The following is a 16,943-nucleotide window of genomic DNA, read 5'->3' as shown; positions in this document are numbered from 1 at the left end:
TCACTGGCTATTGGACGGTCGCTCACTGGCTCACGGCAGCTCACGCTGGTTGCTGGCTGCTCATGCTGGCTGCCAGCCATTCACGGTAGCTCACAGCAGCCCACTGCAGCAGGGGCTGCAGGCTGCCCCGTCGCTGGCGACTCACAGCAGCCCAGCTCCAGGTTGAGCTGTTGTTCACCATTTTAGCTGTAGAGGGTGCAGCGTCACTGGCCCTCATGTGGGATCCGAACTGGGACCCTGCTGCTCAGAGCTGGCGTCCCAAGCCAACGCTTAACCAACGCGCTACTCGGCCGGCCCTTCTTCATTCTTTTTTACAGCTGTCATTTTATAATATTCTATTGTAGGTATATGCCATAATTTATTTAGCCAGTTTTCTGGTAATGGACATTTAGATTGCTTCCAGTCACTTGCTATTAGTAAAAATGCTACAGTGAATAACCTTGTATATAAGTCATTTTGCCCTTTACCATAGGCTATTCCTAGAAGTAAAATTCTTAGGCTAAGGGTATGTGCATTTCAATTTCGATAGTGGTTGCCAAATTGCCCTCCACGCAGTTATGTCTGTTTACACCCTCACCAATGTATGAGTATCTAATTCTTCATACCATTGCCAGTATAGGGTGTTATTAAACTTAAAACAATTGCCAATATGATAGGTGAAAAGTTAGATCCCTTACCATGAATAAGAGCCATTAAATTATTTTCCTGTGAACTTTTTCTATTTTTTCCCATTTTCCTTAGATTTTTAGCCTTGAACTATGGATTTATAGGAGCTCTATATTTATTAAGAAAATTAATCCTTTGTCTGTAATGTGAATCGCAAATATTTTTTCCTAGTTTGTGTTTTGGCATTTCTTATGGTGGCTTTTACTGTGCAGAAATGTCTGATTTTTAGTAAGTCATATTAATCATTTCTCTTAGGGCTTCTGGGCTCGGTATGACGCTTAGGAAGGGCTTCCTTACAATGATTAAAAATGTTTCTCCATGGTTTCTTCTATTACTTTTATGGCTTAATTTTTTTTACATTTAAACCTTTCCGTATGTAATTTATTTTGAATATACTTAATTCCCTTGGCACATGGATCTATTTCTGGATTTTTATTATGCTCTGTTGTTCTCTAGTTGAGTGCCATCACCATTCAGTTTTGATTATTATAGCTTTATGGTAGGAATAGTTCCTCACTCATACAATGTCTTTAGTTGTTGGTCCCCCCCCCCAAGATTCAAACATTTGTCATTTTATTTACCTGTTAACTGCTACATCATTTTTGATAACGACAAGAAAAGCCTTCTTATACAACGTAATCTGGATCATTAGCTGATTAAGTGACAGGAATTAAACAGTGGTAAGGTATATCATTCAAACATTTTATATTTTAATTGAAAAAATCTAAACTTACATTTATTCAACAGTCTTTGGATATAGAAACCTTTTCTGTGAGTATGGATATGCTTGTGGAGTTACATATCATCTTTCTTGTATAAATTGCCTCCATAATACATCATATAGGACTTCTAGTTTCATTTTCTTTATACTGGACTAGCAACTTAAAGGTCCTATAAAATGAATATAAAGCCTACATTTTTAGTGTTTTGTTTTGTTTTTTTTCTAACTTTGAAATGTTGTCTTGCCCTATTTGACATGAAGTTTTTATTGAGGCTTCTCAAAGCACACTACTTAGTGTTCATTAAAACATGCTCATTTCATCAATGTACATAATTGTTACTTTCAGTGTGAAATTACAAGTACAACTGACAAATAGGTTTGGGAACATAAATAACTGATCTTTGGTAAGCCATGACTTAGTTGATGGGAGTAAAAGTGCATAGTTATTCTAGAGAGTAGACCGCTACATAATTTAAGTGCTTCTTTCTCAGGATCAGGAGACTTGGGAAACAGTCCACTCTTTCAGCAAATATACAGCATCATTTTCAATGTGTATGGAATTTTCATGCATGAATGTACCCTAATTTATTTAATCAGTACTCTACTGAGAAATGTTCAAGTTGTTTACATTTTTTTCATTTTATTTGCTATTATAAAAAATGCTGACATTCATGTCTTTTAAATTTTTATGTAGAGAAATTTAAGATTTGTACCGCTATCTGTTCCTGTTTGATATATACGTGTGCTTTTATACATTGAAAAAAATTTTTTCCGTTCGAAAATCCAAAATCTTTACTTTCTTTCCCCCTTACTTGTTTATAGATTTTCTTTTTTTTCTTCTTCATAATTTAGTTCTTCAATCCAGCTGGAATTTATTTTAGTATATAGTTGGTGGAAAATGCTTAAATTGATCTACTTCTAACTTGGGCAATTTTCCCAACAATATTGGTTGAATAATCTATTTCTTTTCCGTTGTGTTTTTTTTTTAAACAAAAGCTAGTTTATTAAAGGGCATTAGTGAGCCTAAAAACTTTTTTTAATAGACTTTATGCTTTAGAGCAGTTTTAGGTTCTTAGCAAAATTGAGTGGAAAGTACAGAGATTTCCCATACACTTCCTGCCTTCACTCATGCATAGCCTCTCATTATTAGCATTACCTACCAAAGTGGTACATTTGTTACAACTGATGAACCTACATTAACACATCATTATCACCCAAAGTCCATAATTTACATTAAGGTCCACTCTTGGTCTTGCTTATACATTCTATGCTTTAGACAAATGTATAATGATATGTATGAGGTGTGATAAAAAAATATGGTGAATGTTAAATTAAAAAAAAATTATTACAGTAAAAGACACATTGCCATTAATCCCCTTCAAAATACTCCCCCTTGCTTCGAACACACTTGTCCCATCATCCTTGCCACTTTCCAAAGCAGTTCTAGAAGTCCTCTTTCGTGTCTTTAGTTGCGCTGTCGTGGCTGCCTCAATGCCTTGAATTATTTTGGCTTTGGGGAAGAGCCAGAAGTCGCATGGTTCCAGATCTGGTGAATAAGGTGGATGAGGACACACTGTAATGTTTTTATTTGACAGAAATTGCAGCACCAAAAGCGATGTGTGACATGGAGTGTTGTCATGATGGAGGATGATTTATGGCACACTTTAAAACACACCTTCTCTCATCCGTAGTTCACACCGACTGACTGCACTGAACAGGTTGAAACTTGTCACACACTGTTACTAAGGTTCAATGCACCACTTCCCTGCCTTTCCATTGGATGGCACTCGGCAGCAGCTTTCACCATATTTTGTGATCACAATGGAAAGGCTCCATGTCACACATTGCTCTGGTATGGCAATTTCTGTCAAATAAAAACATTACAGTGTGTCCTCATCCACCTTATTCACCGGATCTGGCACTGTGTGACTTCTGGCTCTTCCCCAAAGTCAAAATGATCGTGAAAGGTAAATGTTTTGAATCGATTCAGGATGTCGAGGGAGCCATGACAGCTCAACTAAAGACACTTACAAAAGAGAACTTCCAGAACTGCTTCAGAAAGTGGCAAGAATGATGGGATAAGTGTGTTTGAAGTAAGGGGAAGTATTTTGAGGGGCAATGTGTCTTTTACTGTAATAATTTTTTAAAAATTTAAACATTCATTTTAGGATTTGATCACACCTCGTATCTACCATGATAGTAGCATACACAGTAGTTTCACTGCCCTTATAATCCTCTGTGCTTCACCTACTCATTCTCCCCACCCTACCCCACCCTCAACCCCTGGCAGCAATTGATCTTTTTACTGTCTCCATAGTTTTGCCTTTTTAGAATGCCATATAGTTGGAAGTATAAGGTATATAGCCTGTTCAGATTGACTTCTTTGATTTAGTAGAATGCATTCAAGTTTCCTCCGTTTTTTTATGACATGATAGCTCATTTCCTTTTATTGCTGAATAATATTCCATTGTCTGGATGTATAACAGTTTACTTATCCATTCACCTACTCAGGGACATCGTTCTTGCTTCCAGGTTTTGGTAATAAGGAATAAAATGGCTATAAACACCTGTGTATAGGTTTTTCTGCAGACGTAAGTTTTCAGCTCCTTAAATAAATACCAAGGAGTGTGATTGCTGGACCATATGGTAAGAGTATGTTTAGTTTTGTAAGAAACTGCCAAACTGTCTTCCAGAGTGGCTGTATCATTTTGCATTGCTACTAGCAGTGACTAAGAGTTCCTGTTGTTCCAAGTCATTGCCAACATTTGATATTGGCATTGTTTGGGATTTTAGCCATTGTAATAGGTATATAGTGGTACTGAGTTGTTTTAATTAGTGTTTCCCTGATGGTATATGATGTGGTGCATCTTTTCATGTGTATTTGCTATGTGTATATCTTCTTTGGTGGGCTGTCTGGTATGGCCTTTGGCCCGTTTTTTTAAACAGATTATTTGTTTTTTCAATGTTGAGTTTTAAGAGTTCTTTGTATATTTCGGATAACAGTCCTTTATCAGATGTGTCTTTTGCAAATATTTTCTCCCAGTCTGTGACTTGTCTTCTCATTCTCTTGACATTGTCTGTCACAGAGCAGAAGTTTTGAATTTTAATGACATCCAGCTTATCAGTTCTTTCTTTCTTGGATCATGTCTTTGGTCTTGTATCTATAAAATCATCACCATATCCAAGGTAATCTAGGTTTTCTCCTATATTATTTTTAGGAGTTTTGCAGTTTTGTGTTTTGCATTTAGGTTTGCCGTTCATTTTGAGTTACTTTTCATGAAGGGTGTAAGGTCTGTGTCTAGATCCATTTTTTTTTTTGCATGTGTACGTCCAATGTTTCGTACTGTTGAAAATACTGTCTTCACTCCACTTTATTTCCTTTGCTCCTTTGTCAGAGATCAGTTGACTATATTATTAAATAGTTGACTATTTCTAGGCTCTCTATTCTGCTTCACTGATCCATTTGTTCTTTTGCCAATACCACACTATCTAGATTACTGTAGTTTTATAGTTAAGACTTGAAGTCAGATAGTGTCAGTTCTTTTTGGAGAAAAACTTTGTTCTTCTCTAATATTGTGTTAGCTATTCTGGGTCTTTTCCTTCTTCATATAAATTTTAGAATCAGTTTGTCAACATCCACAAAATAATTTGCTGGGATTTTGACTGGGATTGTATTGACTCTGTAGATCAATTTGGGCAGAACTGACATCTTGACAATATTGAGTCTTCCTGTCTGTGAACATAGATTATCTCTCCATTTATTTAATTCTTTGTCATCCTTCATCAGAGTTTTATAGTTTTCCTCATATAGATTTTTGTACATATTCTGTTAGATTTATACCTAAGCAGTCTGTTTTGGGGGATGCTAAAGTAAATGGTAATGTGTTTTTAACTTCAAATTCCACTTTTTCATTGCTGGTATATGGGAAAGTGTTTAGCTTTTGTATATTAACCTTGTGTCCTATGACCTTGCTATAATCATTTATTAGTTCCAGGAGAGGGGTTTTTTTGTGTGTGTATGTATCTATTCTTTTGAATTTTGTACTTGATAATCATGTCATCTGTGAACAAAAACAGTTTATTTCTTCTTCCCAATCTGTATATCTTTTACTTCCTTTTTTTGTCTTATGCATTTGCTAGGACTTCAGTATGATGTTAAAAAGTAGTGGTGAGAAGGGATATCCTTGACCTATTCCTGATTGTAGTGGGAAAGCTTTGAGCTTCTTGCCATTAAGTATGATGATAACTGTAAGTGTTCTTTATCAGTTTGAGGAAGTTCTCCCTCTATTCCTAGTTTACTGAGAGTTTTTATTATAAATGAGTATTGTAGTTTGTCAAATGCTTTTTTTGCATCTATTGATACTCGTATGATCTTATAATTTTTCTTCTTTAGCCTTCGATGTGATAGATTATATTGATTTTGGAATGTTTAATCAGCCTTGAGTACCTGGGATAAATCCCATTTGGTTGTGGTGTATAATTCTTTTTATACATTGTTGGATTTGATTTGCTAATATTTGTTGAGGATTTTTATATCTATGTTCATGAGAGATGTTGTTCTATAGTTTTCTTGTGATGTCTTTTACTGGTTTTGCTATTAGGATAATGCTGGCCTCAGAATGATTTGGGAAATATTCCTTCTTCTTCCACCTTTTGAAACAAATTGTAGAGAATTGGTATAATTTCTTCCTTAAGTGTTTGGTAGAATTCACCAGTGAACCCACCTAGGCCTGGTGCTTTCTGTTTTGGAAGGTTATTAATTGTTGATTCAAGTTGTTTAATAGATATAGGCCTACTCAGGTTATCTATTCTTCATGAGTTTCGGCAGATTGTGTATTTCAAGGAATTGGTCCATTTCACCTAGGTTATCAAATTTGTGAGCATAGAGTTGTTTATAGTATTCCTCTGTAGTGTCCATGGGATCTATAGTGATGTCCTCTGTTTTATTTCTAAGTTAGCCAAACAGTTTTTCTGAAGAAAGGAAACCAAGTTTAGATGCTGTTCGCTTAGATGTGACATAACTAGGAGACATGCTGGAGTTGATATCCCACTGCTGCCCACTTCTGGCTACTCAGTATCTACTACGCCACAGAACAGAGACCAAAAACTGCCACACTGCTGCCAAAATACTAAATGTCTTCATCACTCTAAATGGCAAAATAGCCTGTACATCTGACACTCCTAGTTCTCACTTCCATCTTCCCAGTCTAGGTGAGAGGTCCATTGACTTTTGAGATGCTTCTTGGATCATATATTAAGTTCTGATATATTTTAAGATCTCTTTCTAGGTTATTTTGTCTCATTGATTGGTCTGTCTCTTACTACTTGTGTTTAGTTCTATATTTTTTAATTACTTAGATTTGAGTTCTAACCTGTGCTCAGTAGTCTCAGAGAGGATTCTCAAAAAATAAGAATTAGGATTTCATGATATAAACATTTTGCTATCATGTTCAGGCCTTTTCCTGTGTGAGACTATTTTATCTAGGACTGACTATTTCTTTCACTCTAAATACAGTGCTTTCCTAGATTAAGTAGCATGGGAAAAAGCAGGTCTTTTCTTACTTGATTTTGCAATAAGAACTGAAGACATCCATATCTGACTTTTAACAAATAACTATTTACCAGTTTTAAGAATTACCTTCCAGGGCCGAGCCGAGTGGCGCGATGGTTAAGAACTGGCTTGGGATGCCAGAGGGCCCCGGCTCGGATCCCACATATGAGGGCCAGTTACACTGCCTTCCACAGCTAAGATGCTGAACAACAGCTCAACCTGGAGCTGGGCTACCGTGAGTCGCCGGCGACGGCGTAGGCTGCAGCCCCTGTGGCAGTGGGTTGCCATGGGCTACCGTGTATAGCCAGCAGCCAGCGTGAGCAGCCAGCAGCCGCTGTGAGCGGCCGTCCAGAAGCCGGCGACTGATCTGCCTCACCCAGGAAGAGCGCAATGGTGGTGTCAACTTGGGCCAGTGAAGCAACGTCCTCCACAACTAGACTGAAGAACAAAAGGACAGCAACTTGTCTGTTCCCCTTCCCCCAATTCCCCAGCACTGCTCCCATCCACCCAATTCCCCAATAAAAATCTTAAAAAAAAAAAAAAAAAGAATTACCTTCCAGGAAACTGAATGGTGGAGAGACAGAGTAGAAAACAGATTATTTTCACTGTATAACCTTCTATATCATATGATGTATTGTTCAAAAGAACAATTAAAATAATTTTAAACAGTTATCCTTTTAAAAGGTGAATATGTACGTGTATTCCTTTGACTGATGCTGAGAACCTTTGTTGAGGCAAGGGAAGGTTACGCTTTTCTTTTCTCTGTCTTGGAATGTCAGAACTAGAAACTAGATTTAGTCCAAAATGCTACTTATTTCTTCGCCATGTGTATTACCTCAGCAGGTACCTCAGCAGGTGTCTTGCCGCCAGACTGACTACTGGCAATTTGTGAAAGACATCCGCTGGCTCAGTCCTCACTCAGCGCTTCATGTGGAGAAGGTAAGAAGTGAAGGTAACCACAAGGATATCATTGCTTGATATCCTGTCTGAAGAGTCTCCTAGGCTAGAAGGATGGTATGTGTCAAGTTTCCTATTAACTGAGGAGAGGAAATTATCCCTGTAGGACTGATTTGGAGGGGAGGATTATTTGTTTTAAAAAATAAACCTTGCAAACCTATTGCTCTAGCCCACTTTCTTTCCTCTGGGGAGGGGGTGAAAAAGTTCTGTTATTTTCAAAAGATCTGTATGGGACCAGAGCAAAGCTTTTCAAAATCCAGGGCAAATGGCAAAATGTACCCTGAAGTGGTCGGGGGTGGGGGTGGGGGTGGGACTGAAATGCTGATAACTGTTTAAGAAGAAGAGGATGCACCAATTAGAAAGGAATGCCGCTTTCTGGAGGCCGGTGTCAAATGGAGCCAAATGTGTCCCTAACAGCTTTGGCTACCATTATAGCACTCTACTCTTCTGTCCTCTCAGCCCAACATAGTACCCCCGATTTCCAGTCAGGGAAACAGAGTTTGAGGAGGTTTAGTGACTTGGCCAGTGTTACACAGCTAGTTCCAGATCAATCACTGCCAAATTTAAGTATCTGTTTATTTAACTCTTTATATGGAAAAATTTAAATATATACAAAATTAAACAGAATAGTTTAATGAACCCCAAAATATCCATCACCCATCTTCAATACTTACTGATTCACTGTTAGCCTTATTTCATGGATAACCCCACCATTTTTGTTGTTGAGATGATGTCGGGAAAAGTAATTTGTTTTTAAATGATCAGGGAACCAAATCACAAGGTGTCACAGTAGCTGTATTTGTGAGACAAGGCCGGAGCCCAGTGATTTTCTTATGTAGATTTTTTTTTTTGGCCCACATTTTATTTTTCCCACCTCTAACTTCCTTTTTTAAATAGTTGGTTGTCGGAAAAGTCATGGCGCATTTTTGCAGCGAGAAACGTAGAAAAAAATGCGTCATGACTTTCCGACAACCCAATATATTGCTGTAGTCATTTCCTCTTAGGAGCTGCCTGAAATTTCCATCTATACATTTGTTGGCGCTGATCCTGGGCTATGAGACCTTGCTTTCAGAAACAGCCAAGTAGGAGGTTCCAAATAGAGAATGCTGTGGCTAGAGCCAAAAAGAAGTGCTCAGATGGTTGGTTTCTCTTTGGTGAAGAATCTTTGGTGGCATTTTTCCTAGATCCTTTCCCCCAGGTTTCTGTTGCATTCTTTTATGAAGGCCACCTAAAACAGAGGACTCTGAGAGAGAAGGCAGGAGATCAAGTTTATTCTTCCTCTGACTACCTCAGAATAGATGCTTCTTTGGAGTTAGACCATAAAGAGACAGACACAGCTGCTTAGTCCCTCTCCAGTGGCCCAATCCAGCAGCAAGGCTATTAATCCCTCCCGTCCCTCTCCTTCCTAAGTAACCTCTAGATGTTAGCTGGAGGAGGAATACCTCTGATATGTCTCCTCTTAACCTGTCTCAATTTATTTCTCAGGTCACTAGGCCTCAGTCTTGCTGTATGTACCAGTATATGTGTTTTGACTCATGCCTTTTGCCTTCTAGTTCATCAACTTGCATGAGAAAGGCCAGAGCAGTGCTGATGGTGTAAGTGAGCATGTCGTTGCAGAGCTGTGGCTGCAGCATAGCTTGCAGTACCACTGTCTCTCCGCCCAGCTCCGACCTCTGCTTGCGGATAGGCAGTATATAAGAAAATTCTACACAGGTGGGTAGAGGTCACTTAACCAGGATTGTTACATATACTTCCTCATTGTACTTTACTCTTCCTTGTAGACTCACCCTTACCCCAGGGTCTCATATTTTTACTTGATGCCATAGAGATTCTAATCAGAAGCACATAGCCAGTCTTCTCTCTTACTTCCTACGTAATGCACAAACTTTATTCCCCTACTCCCATATACACAAACCAATAAGAATAACTGCTATTTACTGAGAGTTTCTGTGTTTCCATCACGGTTATATACTTTTTATACATATACTTTTATCAACAGCCCTGAGAGTTAGGCATTAATATCCCTGTTTTCCAATCAGGGAGGCAGAGCTCAAGAAGGTTAGGTTACTTGGCCGGAGTCACCAGGATTCAAATCTAGATCTTTCTGACTTTGAAGCCTCTTGTCCTGGCCTCTCTGCTATCCTGCACATTACTTAGACTCTGCTGTGCTTTGTTTGTCCCTGGCTCTCCACTCCACGGTGGCACGATTCTCCTCAAGTCATTTTTACCCTTTCCCTCTCTCCTTCTCTGAGCTTCTCCCAGGGTCATACATGGAATCTAAAGATTTCCTTATTGGACTCCATCACTGTGGTAGCTTTTCTCTCCCCAGACACGGCATTCCTACTAAGCGATGCCCACGTCACGGCCATGCTCCAATGCCTAGAAGCAGTGGAACAGAACAACCCCCGCCTCCTGGCTCAGATCGATGCATCTATGGTAAAAAGGGCAAGGAATTACCTGTGTCTGCTCGCCTCCTGGACCTCACCAGGATGTAACCCTCTGTAGCCAACTACTTCCTAAGTTAGGCAGTTGTGAGCCGAAAGGCTTTCTTTTAAAAAAATACTTGGAGAAGAAGGGGAGGTACTGAAGTAAAAAGTCTAAGCTTAGGTCTGTTTGAGATGGGAAGTGTCTATTTCTTTAAACCCTTTTTTAAATATTTAGGCTGAGTAAGCACCTTCTTAAGGGCAGCCTTGACAAAGAGCTAGGGAGAAGAGGGATGATTTTGAATCAGGAGTAGGATTTACAACATCCGACCTAATATGGCCTAATGTTACTTGGATCATTTTTGTCCTTGAAGTATAAAGACGATTTTGTTGCTTGATGTTGCGTATAATTAACTCCCCAATTCACTTACCCCATTGCCAATATCAGGGCTTCAGCTAGCATAGAATCACAGTCCCTACTCCTTTTAGGGAGGGATCCCCTATCTCTCCTAGTTTTAAAATTTTTATTCTTGGTTACCATCTATTGAATACTTCGTATGTGTCAGGCATGGTGCTATGTATAGTTCATGCATCATGTCATTTAATTGTCACAACTCCATAAAGTAAGAGGCCACTGAGGGACAGAGTAGGTCAGTCACTTGCCCAAAGCTTGGACCAAATAGCTTGTAAGTGATGGGACGTGGCTCTGAACCCCAGTCTGACTTCTGACTCCATGTGCATAGTCTTAAGCACTTCGTTGTACTGCCTCCGTGACATAGCACTCCTGCTTTGACCACCTAGGATTCCAGTGGCAGAAGCCATGGCATATGGCAGGACTTTGAGGTTTCAAAGTTGTATGGTCTAATACAGGGTAGGTATGTTGTATATGGAGCCTCTGGCTGTAGTCTAAGCCTGTTGCCAAAAACCAGCTTCTACCAGTGTTTCTGTGCTGCTGAATGCCCCTCCTCTGGGGGCTTCTGTCTTTGACTCTGACACATGTTTGTTTCTTTGTTTCTTTGTTTTATAGTTTGCCAGAAAGCATGAGAGCCCACTGCTGGCGACAAAGAGCCAGAGCCTAACAGCTCTGCCTGGTTCTACATGCACCCCTCCAACCAGCTACGCTCAGCATTCCTACTTTGGGTCCTTCTCTAGCCTCCACCAGTCCATACCCAACCACGGCCCAGGTATGGGGGCAGGACGGGGTAGTCATGACATGTATTCCCAGCCCTGGAAAGTAGAGGACTGGATGCTCACAGCTGGATATAGATAGAGCCTTGGGTTGGTGCAGTTTGTCAAACTTCATGTCTTAATAATGGACATCTTTAAAAGGTATATAGCAACTAGCTTAGGATAATTTAGTGGAATCATTAAAGTAACAGGAAAGAGAGATGTTTTTACATTCCCCTGGGTTTCTAATCCACATTGCCAAGGAGGCATTCCAATAATAGCTAACATTTATTGAGCACCTACCACATGCCAGGCTCTGCTGTAATCAATTTATATGTATCATCTCATTTGATCCTCAAAATCATCCTATGAGGTAGATGTTATTATTGCTCATTTTACAGATGAGGAATACATACTAATAAGCCAGGAAGCCATTTTCTCGAGAGCTTATGCTCTTGGCTTAGCTGTTTTTAAGTAATTTTTTGCTTACCTCAAATGATTTACCTTTTCTGAGGTGACATCATGTGTCCTGGAAACCTAGTAATGATAAGGAGTTTGATCCTTATTTGTGGAGAAGCCCTTCATATGTACCAAAGGCTTCCAGCTTACCTTTCCTCCCCCTTTCTTTTTATATCCTAGAAAGAAGATCTACTTCCTTTTCACTTTCTGGCCCTCCCCGGAAGCCTCAAGAAAGCAGAGGGCATGACTCCCCGGCAGAGGATCAAACCGTCCAATCCCCTCTGCTTCCAGTCTCTGCGTTAGCCAAGGATTCCCCCTCCACCCCCAATGAGATGAGCTCCAGCACTCTGACCAGCCCCATAGAATCATCCTGGGTTAGCAGCCAGAATGATTCCCCAAGTGATGCCAGTGAGGAGCCCGAGTACTTGGCCATAGGCAACCTGGACTCCCGAGGCCGCACCGCCAGCTCTCAGAGTCATGGCAGCAATGCTGAGAGCAGCAGCTCCAATTTGTTCTCCTCCAGCAGTTCCCAGAAGCCAGATTCTGCTGCTTCTTCCCTAGTGGACCAAGAGGGAGGTGGGCAGAGCCAGCTGTCCAGTGTCCTTCGCAGGTCCAGCTTCTCAGAGGGGCAGACACTCACAGTCACCAGCGGAACAAAGAAGAACCATACTCGTTCCCATTCAGATACCAACATTGTCTCCAGAGGAGCCCCAGGTAATGACAGTCACCAGCCCTAGTTAGTAAGGTAACCTCATGAGTTTAGGGTGGAAGGGAGAGTTCATGCTTAAGGGTCTTCAAATGGCAGAAAGAGAAATTATGTTTTGGATGACTTGATGGTACCCTGCTTATGACAAAAGAGAGAAGTTAGTAATGTAATGTGGTTACCCAAGGAATCTCTCTGAGAATATTTATGTTTATTCCTGTATGCATTGCACAATAATAAATGCTTTCCAGCATTCTTTCACTAGTTCTTTAGCATTGGAGCATAGTGTGACTGACTCATTACAGTTCAAGTTTTAAATGTGTCTCTCAGACAGAGAGAAGGTACTAATAAGCTTTACAAAGAATCCCCATTAAATTCCTTCCCTTCATGTGATTCCTGAGAAGCTTGGTCAGGATGTATCACCAATATGAGAGAGGCAAAGTGATATTAAGGTTTCCTTATTAAAACTAGGGGATACAGTGAGTGTGGGGGTGATGTGACCTTGTAAACAAGGAGGTGAGGCTGACTCTGCATCACTAACTCAGGTTGAAAGGCAGTCAGGTGAGGAGGCCCTGGCCACTGAGACTTCCCTCACGCAAACACTGGCTGCTAGCAGCAGGAAGCACCCTAGGCACAGGGAAGACGGGCCTCATTGCTTTTGCCATCTTCTTGCCATCATCTCTCCTGGGCTGTTGGTGTCTGGCAGGCTTTGGTTGGCTTTCATTTGTAAGAGAATCTCCCTAACAGCAAGTATAACATGGACCTTTGTGCTCAAAGCCAGAACTAAAATATAAAAACTTAGGAACCAAAAAGGAGGATCCCCTACCAGAGTTCAATTGATTTCACTTTGTAATTTCTAGAAAGGCGAGAGTTAAGGCTCTCCTCTGAAATTTCTGAGTGGCAAACTTTTGTCTCCGTTTCCCCATCCAGAATGTGGTTTGGCTTATTGAAACTCTTTAGGAAAAAAAAAAAAAATCTCCAAAGCAAAGCCTGTCTCCCCATGAGCTTTCTTAGATGTGAAGAGTACTTGGGTAGAGTCTCACTTCACGTCTCCTGCTGCAGGTCTGCTGTACTCCAGTGGTCTTTGAGCACGTAATACTTCCCTGCCCCCCTTCTTGAATCCATCTGGATTCCAGAAACCACGGTAACCTGCACTGGAAAAGGGAGCCAGAGGAAACCCAAGCAGAGGGGCCTGAGGGAGTGTAGGCCATGTGCAGCTTCTTGTACCAGTCATCCCTCCTTCAGCACAAGGGTTTCCTCTTGGGGGTTAAATCCCCACCTCCGCTGGATAAAAGGACAGTCTTTTTCTCACTCTCTCTGTTCTCATTTCCTCTGTCTGGACTCTCGGCCTATCTACGTGCAGGAGGCCCCAGGAATATCACCATTATAGTTGAAGATCCCATTGCAGGTTTGGGAGCCAGCCCTCCTCCTTTCTGTGTGTCACCTCCTCCTGCTTCTGCTCCTCTGTGACCAACTTGCTTAGTTCAGAACCTCCTTTTCCATTCTGGTGTCAAATCAAGCCTGGCAAATCTGGTCCTGCTGTGATGCTTGGACCTGTCTGTAAAATGGCACCAATATTTTGCCTGATGTTTTCTGCCCATGACTTCCAAGTGCTTCATTCAGTCTCCCAACTGGTTCTGGGAGGCAGAGCCAAGACTTGTCAATCCCGTTTGTCCAAAGATGAAACAGAGGCCTGCTGTTTGTCTAAGGTATCATGATGAATCAGTGGCAGAATTTTTCTTATAACTGAATACTTGCGTAGTATGAATTACTTTATTTTCCTTGAATTAACACCAGAATGTATGTTCTTCCTTTTATGTGGTTTTGGATGTGGATGCATGTTTTTTGCTTCTCCTAGAGTCCCACATTTCCTTTTTCTATTATCTGTCTTTCTTCCCCTATAAGTTTCTCCCCACCCCTCATTCCAGCCATTTCATAGGATTTTTCTAGTGACTTAGCCTGTTTCTTTGGTTTTCACAGTGGTGTCCAAACTGAATGTTGTGTTCCATTTTGGGTACTATAATGCATGGAGTTATTAACATTAGAATGTGTCTACAAGACAGAGTGGTGAGGAAGGACTGAAACCCATGACCTACTGGAAATGGGTGAAGTCACTAGGTATGTTAGCTTGGAAAAGAGAAGGTTGAAGAGGAGTAAGTCTGAGAGACTGTTATTTAGAAGAGTGTTCTTGTTCTTAAGGAGATGAGAAATTGTAAGAAGACAGATTTCAAATGAGTATGAGGCAATTCTAAGAATTAGATCTGTGCAGTTGAATGGGCAGCATCAGGAGATAGTGAGCTCAGTAAGCGAAGGCTGGATGGCCTTTAGATGCAAAGAACTAGGACGCTGGTGTTGGAGTTTGTACTGTGCACCGAGTTTGACTGGGGACCTCAAAGGTCCCTTCCAAGTCATGGTTTCTCACCAAGGCATCATGGTGACTGCCACTTTGCCTTCAGTTCAGTAGTGAGAAGAGCCCACTGCCAGGACCACCAGAAATCTTTGAGGACCAAGGAGAACATACAGTTACCTCTCACCACATAGTAGCATATTTTGTGAGAGGAGCAGCTGACAAGTTGACACCATCTGTCAGGGAAGTGGGTTGAATGCAGCTTAATCATTCATTCATTCTTCCTGAGCATCCCGCTTATTTCTCAGGCACCCACCAGCTTTTCTGTCTGCTCTTCCTTCTGTGACACTGGAATTTTGTGTTTCCCTTTGGAGAATATGAGTTTCTCATTTCCTACCAGCCCCACCTGCTGCTATTTCTCCATCCCCAACTTTCACGGTTCCTTGAAAACTTCTACCCAGGCACTGCCCATTTTGCCAGGCTTTTGAAATCTCTCCCTTCGTACTCCAGTAAGGTTGGGCCTGTGGCCCTTTGGTTACAAGGCAACCATCCTTGGCTTCTCTAGCATTGTCTTTAAGCTTCTTCTTTTAAGGACATTGGTGGGTTTTATTTTGCTGTTCTGCCAATTCAGAAGTGGGTTACATTGTAGGTATGACAAATGTACATTTCAGGTTTAAGAGAAGACATATCCTAGTATTTCCTTAGTGAGTTTAATCCTTCTATATTGTTTCAAAACCTGGTGTCAAGGTATCAGAAAATTTTCAGTGTGCTTATCTTTGTTTTACCCTGTGAGGGCTGTTTTGTATAGTGGTTTGTCAAGAGGGTAGAAGTTGGCTGGTATTCCTGGAACTTTTGGTAAGAAGATGGAAGAAAAGAGAACTGAATTCACGAATTCGCTTTGATTTGATCCTTTTTCACCTTTGTGTTGTTGCATTCTGGGTCATATTTCCTCTTTTCCCCTTAGAATATACTGACTTCTCATCTCCTTTCCACCATGTGTTCCTGCATTCTTGGACTGTTCCCTGTTGGTGTGCCATCTCTCCCCTGTTTGGGAGGGCATTGGGAATGGGAGCAGTTAAACGTTGAAAATCCAAAGTTGGGAACGTATGTGTTGCTCACCTCGTATGTGTGTTTTTACTCCCTGGTGGTCACTGACTAGAATCCTGCAATGATAAGTCGAAGTTGAGAGGCCCCTTGCCCTACTCTGGCCAAAGCAGTGAAGTCAGCACACCCAGCTCTCTGTACATGGAGTATGGTAAGTGAGTACTAGGAAGGCCAGGACTGTGATTGTGTCTTTGCTCTCCCCTTGTGCCTGCTAAGCTCTGAGCTATGTGGCTCATCTCAGCTCTGTAGAGGGTGTACACTGTACAGTTTCACTCTCCCTTCCATCATTTTCAACCTCTGTGCTAGATATTCCACTGCCCCGCCATTCTCTTGATCCTCTCTGATTTAGGGGTCCCACCCTCTCTTATGCTGTGGGTGTTGTCACTGTGAATGTCTGTTGAGCCAGATGGAGTGGCTCTCTGAGTAGGTGAGAGGGACCTTGAAAAGAGGCCTTTGAGTGTCTCAGCTTAATTACCAGAAGATAAGCTTCACATGGAAATCATCCACAGGAGGAAGTCGCTTGTTTCCTTGTCTAACTTGCAGCACAGATTTTTTTGTTTTCTTTTTTTGTGGGGAAGGAGGGCAAGAGTGTCATTTTAAATTTAGGTGCTAAAAGAATTGTCTTCAGGCTCTCTCCATTTATTCCACCATTTTTTAACCACAAGGCTTAGTGCTCTGGGATCCTGAGATTCAGAGACATTTTTTTTTTTTTTAAAGATTTTTATTGGGGAACTGGGGGAAGGGGAACAGACAAGTTGCTGTCGTTTTATTCTTCAGTCTAGTTGTGGAGGACGTTGCTTCACTGGCCCAAGTTGGCACCATCATTGCGCTCTTCCCGGGTGAGG

General features: G+C 41.0%; 1 protein-coding gene across 1 annotated transcript in view; it reads left to right on the top strand.

Annotated features, from left to right (window-relative positions):
• The window catches only part of RUBCN (rubicon autophagy regulator), a 64,669-nt gene that overhangs the window by 29,969 nt on the left and 17,757 nt on the right, over positions 1–16,943 (top strand). Inside the window, exons 2-8 of the mRNA XM_019650853.1 lie at positions 7,782–7,877; positions 9,449–9,608; positions 10,225–10,331; positions 11,346–11,502; positions 12,125–12,658; positions 14,011–14,055; positions 16,154–16,249. Of these exons, the coding sequence (XP_019506398.1) occupies positions 7,782–7,877; positions 9,449–9,608; positions 10,225–10,331; positions 11,346–11,502; positions 12,125–12,658; positions 14,011–14,055; positions 16,154–16,249 (1,195 nt within the window). The remainder of the gene's footprint in view (positions 1–7,781; positions 7,878–9,448; positions 9,609–10,224; positions 10,332–11,345; positions 11,503–12,124; positions 12,659–14,010; positions 14,056–16,153; positions 16,250–16,943) is intronic.

Source organism: Hipposideros armiger, unplaced genomic scaffold, assembly GCF_001890085.2.
Source record: "Hipposideros armiger isolate ML-2016 unplaced genomic scaffold, ASM189008v1 scaffold_8, whole genome shotgun sequence".
NCBI lineage: Eukaryota > Metazoa > Chordata > Mammalia > Chiroptera > Hipposideridae > Hipposideros > Hipposideros armiger.
Note: the sequence above shows the minus strand (reverse complement) of the source record. Positions and strands in the feature narration are given on the sequence as shown.